The sequence below is a fragment of the Zea mays genome, chromosome 8, assembly GCF_902167145.1.
Source record: "Zea mays cultivar B73 chromosome 8, Zm-B73-REFERENCE-NAM-5.0, whole genome shotgun sequence".
Taxonomy (NCBI): domain Eukaryota; kingdom Viridiplantae; phylum Streptophyta; class Magnoliopsida; order Poales; family Poaceae; genus Zea; species Zea mays.
In genome coordinates, this window is record NC_050103.1 from 49,042,810 (window position 1) to 49,047,640 (window position 4,831).

Sequence of the window (4,831 nt, forward strand, 5' to 3'; positions counted from 1 at the left end):
TACTCTTCGAGCTGCATTATTGTGGACTATAAATGATTTTCCTGCACTAGCTTACCTATATGGATGGACCACGAGCGGTAGATATGCATGTCCTTCTTGTGGTCCAGCTACAAAATCATTTCACCTGAAGAAAGGTAAAAAGATGTGCTATATGGGACATCGTCGTTGGCTGCCAATAAATCACAAATACCGAAGGCAAAGGATGCAATTTGATGGCTTGGTAGAGACTGGACTTTCACCTGAAAAAATGAGTGGAACTACAGTTTTGAAAATGTTGGAAGGCAAAGAGTTCGTGTTAGGGAAAGGGGAGAGAACATCCAAGGTGGGTAAGAAGAAAGGCAAGAATAAGAAAGTCGAAGATAAAAGTGGTCAGAAACGCAAGCGTACAAGACTAGGAGAAAAGAAGGAATTAGATGGGGGTTGTGGTAAAGTGGAGAAGAAACCAGAAGATTGGCTGAAAAAGAGGTCAATTTTCTTTCAACTACCATATTGGGAACACAACAAACTAAGACACAATCTAGATGTAATGCACTTAGAAAAAAATGTGTGTGACAACTTTATCGCCACTCTATTGAATATTTGTCATAAAACAAAGGATGATCTGAATGCCCGACTAGATTTAGTTGAACTTGGAATTCGAGAGGATCTTCATCCTGTTGTAGATGCTCAAGGAAAGCAAACAACTCCTGATGCACCTTTTACTATGTCTAAAGACCAAAAAGAGATTTTTTGCTCAGTAATTCAGAACCTCAGGACTCCAGATGGGTATGCATCAAATATATCTAGGTGTGTAAATATGAAAGATTGTACATTGACTGGATTAAAGAGTCATGACAATCATATTTTACTGCATGACATTCTTCCAGTGGCACTGCAGTCTTGTTACCCTAGCAAGGATGTCATGAAAGTAGTTGTTCAGTTATCTAACTTCTTCAAGAAGTTGTGCTCCAAGGTCATAGATGTTGCTGAGCTGGAGCAGCTTCAAGACAGTATTGTGATGACACTTTGTGATATGGAGAGAATTTTCCTGCCATCATTCTTTACTGTAAGTGTGCATTTGATGGTGCACTTGGTGGAAGAAGTTAAACTAGGAGGTCCGGTTCAGTACCGGTGGATGTACCCCATGGAGAGGTATGTAGTCAACTTTAATTAATTTGCACAATGATAATCAATAATTCAGTTTTAACTTACATGTGTCAATTATTGCATTTAGATTTTTTGTTAAGATGAAGGCACTTGTGAAGAATAAAGCTCAACCAGAAGGATCAATAGCTGAAGGATATTGCATGGAGGAGTGCTTGACCTTTTGTTCCAGATTTATAGAAGGAACTACACGTTTTACAAGGCCATCTAGAAATCCTGGACCATCTGATGAAATAGCAAACATGTATTTGTTTGATACTGCTGGTGAACCTATTGGAAAGAGTACTGTCGTCAACCTTGATAAGCAGCTTCTTGTTCAGGCTCATCGATATGTGTTGCGGCATTGTGATGAACTTGAAGATTTCCGCAGGTGCGTTCAGTATTTCTAAAACACACAACATCACATTTATTATAACCAGTAACCTGTATTTATTTTTTACTGCTATTTGCTGACATGACACTGATACTATTGTTGTAGAGAATTCTTGGATGAGGAGAAAAGAAAATTACATCCCTCAATTAATCTAACACCTTCCTCCATTCAGAATTTGATGGATCAACACTTTCCTGACTGGTTGGAGCAAAAGGTATGTACATCTAAAATTATTGCAAATTTGGCATAGAACTAATAAAAGAAATGTACGTGAGCGTTTTTCCTTATATACAGGTTATATTAGGCGATGGAACAGGGATCACGACAAAGGTCCGAGCTTTGGCTGCAAAACCAAACAGATATGGAGTGACATACAATGGTTACATTATTAATGGTTTGAGGTTCCACACTTTGAGTCGTGAGGCTGCACGGTTGACACAAAACAGTGGTGTGGTCAACATTGCTGATGATGGGGTTAATTATTTTGGCAGATTATTAGATATAGTTGAATTGTCATATGCAAACTACAAGGTAGTGCTTTTCAAGTGTGAATGGTATGATGTTCATCATAAAGCTGGGTTCCGACGAGATGAGTTCGGATACAGTCATGTGAATTTTTCTCGGAAAATACACACTGGTGATAAACTAGATGATGATCCTTTTGTATTTTCATCACAAATTCAGCAAGTCTTTTATGTCCAAAACCCAAAAGCTGAACCATGGAACACTGTGGTGAGAGTTAGCCCAAGAGATAATTTTGACATGGGTGTATAACTCGATGAAGAAAGTTAGACAAGGCTTAGGTTTTCTGGTCATCTAATGCTATAAAAGAATATTGTGGGTTTTTTACTTGCACTGTGAATCAGAATGAACTAATATGTGTTACTTTAGATAGGAGGTGCCAACTTGTTGGGTTAATGTTGTTTAGTGTACAAATTTTTCTATTTGATTAAATACTACGTACAATCCATGAGACTTGTAACATGGCTTATTTAATTATTCTTAGCTTTGATGTTTTCTGGTTATGAGTGTGCCCAAATCAGGCGCTTTTTCTATTTATTATTATCGAGTGAGTGACCATACTTTTTCCCATTTCAAGTGGGCATGACCATATTTTTTTTCTAATTTTTTATTATTATTATTATTATTATTATTATTATGCCTTTATTAGACCTATACAACATACACTAGCTAAACACAATTAATGTTAACATTATATTGTTTTAGCCTCCTATAATATATGTCACGTTAGCTCTAGTGGAAGATATACCACACAACAACTATGGTGACTAATATACCTCGGTCGTAGGTTACATGTTTTAAATTTTACACCAAAAACATCTCTACATGGTTAAGGATAAATTGCTAATACACATTAAAACGTGTCTTCAAGTAGTAACGGTTAAAAGCGTATCTAATTTCATATCAACTAGAGATATTTCGTTATCACATAAAAAACATCTCTATGTGGCTAATAACGGTTATTCGATGCGCTTTATGACGTATCTTCATGTTAGTCACGTATTGAAAGCATGTCTAACTATGCCATTTTTATACGTTTTAATTGCATATCAAAAAGCGTCTTAAGGTTCCTATAGACGATTTTAATACGTGTTTTGCAACGTGTCTATAGGTTACTGACGATTGAAAGCGTGTCTAATTTCGTGTCATTCTAATACGATTTTAATAGCGTGTTAAAAATTGTGTTTAGGTATCTCTTCACGTTGAAAGCGTGTCAAATACCGTAACATTTTGATGCGTTCTTAAAATTGTTTCAAATAACGTCTTTATGTACCGCCGTAGAGACGCTTTTGTGTGCGCTACAACTAAAACGTACATACAAGGGGGGTTTTCTAGTAGTGCACCTCTGCTACTCAACGGAAATGCGACGCGGCGCGCTCTCCCTCCGTCCCGCCCGCGCTATCCCCACGTTGAGGCTCGGCGGCCACCGCGACGCCCGTGGCGCTGTCGTCGTCCGCGCCACTGCGGCAGAGGTATTTGTGGCTACGGGCACCTACAGCGCTCCCCGAGGCCAAGCGCGTTGTGACAGACTGCCGGTGTTTCGCTGCAGGGAGCCGTGGAGCTGCAGGCCAAGGTGACGAGCAAGTGCTTCTTCGACGTGGAGGTCGGCGGGGAGCCTGCGGGCCGCATCGTCATCGGGCTCTTCGGAGAGGTCGTACCTAAGACCGTCGACAACTTCCGTGCGCTCTGCACTGGTGCGTACGCTATGGATTGAATTTGAATCAGCGCTGGTCACAATAGTTTTACGAGTCGAATTTACCGAGCATTGCTGCTCTTTTGGTTGCGGCAGGTGAGAAAGGGTACGGCTACAAGGGCTGCTCCTTCCACCGGATCATCAAGGACTTTATGATTCAAGGCGGGGACTTCCAGCAAAACAATGTAAGCATTTTTTACCTCTACGCAATTGGTCTGAATGGCCACTGCAGATTTTGTTAAATATTCCTACAACTGAAGAAGATGTGAGTAGAATTGAAGTTCCTATTCATCATTCAACATAGTAAATCATTGCTGACAAGTAACAATAGAATGAACACCAACATGGATGGAAAACCTGAAAGCAGGACAAAATCAGTTATGATTTTTTTCTGCCAAGACATCCAGTCTGTTAAGCTCGGCCAGATAAAGTTATATTGCACCTATTGATTTGCATACTCGCTGCAAGTCTCCTAATAGTTAAGTATCATGCCTTGCTCAAAAATCAGTTTATTAGTTACGGGATCTACTATGGATTTTAGGATGACTATCACCAGTCAATGGCAATCATATGGGGCACATGTTTATTGGCATATGGGTTTAAGATATAGAACTAGAACCTATATTTCCAGTGCATCAAGCCCTCCACAATCCATGGAATTTGTTGAGCCTGTTTGGATCGGATCCATATTGTTTCTATGGACAAGCTTGTGGAACATTGAACATTATCTCATATTCTCAATCAATGTCTATTAGGCTATCACTCTGTACTATAATCGCACTTTGAAGTTAGCATCTAGCTATCTGCATTGGATCACTAATCTGTACTAACTATTAAGAGGGCAGTGTAGACTGCCCCCGCTTGCGAATCCCACCCGCCACTCCGCCTCCCACGCCTGCGAATCCCACCCGCCGCTCCGCCTCCCCCGCCGCGGAACCCGCACCCCGCCTGCGGAGCCGCTCCTCAATCTCCCATGAATAGCCCGCCACTCCTCCAGCCAAATCCTCGCACGCGTCCCTCGTTGTCCCAACTGCTCCATCCGCGCAGGCCATCCGCATGTCGCGCATGGTGGTCGCACCTCCCCCTCCACGCCGGAGCAC

At 41.1% G+C, this 4,831-nt stretch overlaps 1 protein-coding gene across 1 annotated transcript; it reads left to right on the top strand.

Annotated features, from left to right (window-relative positions):
* The first annotated feature begins 3,384 nt into the window (after positions 1 to 3,384).
* On the top strand, positions 3,385 to 3,974 carry LOC103636928 (peptidyl-prolyl cis-trans isomerase CYP20-3, chloroplastic). Its single transcript, XM_020543260.1, has 3 exons — positions 3,385 to 3,510; positions 3,588 to 3,732; positions 3,828 to 3,974. Exons 1-3 carry the CDS (start codon positions 3,400 to 3,402, stop codon positions 3,971 to 3,973), a joined length of 402 nt encoding a protein of 133 aa, XP_020398849.1. The 5' UTR covers positions 3,385 to 3,399; the 3' UTR covers position 3,974.
* Positions 3,975 to 4,831: the final 857 nt, after the last annotated feature.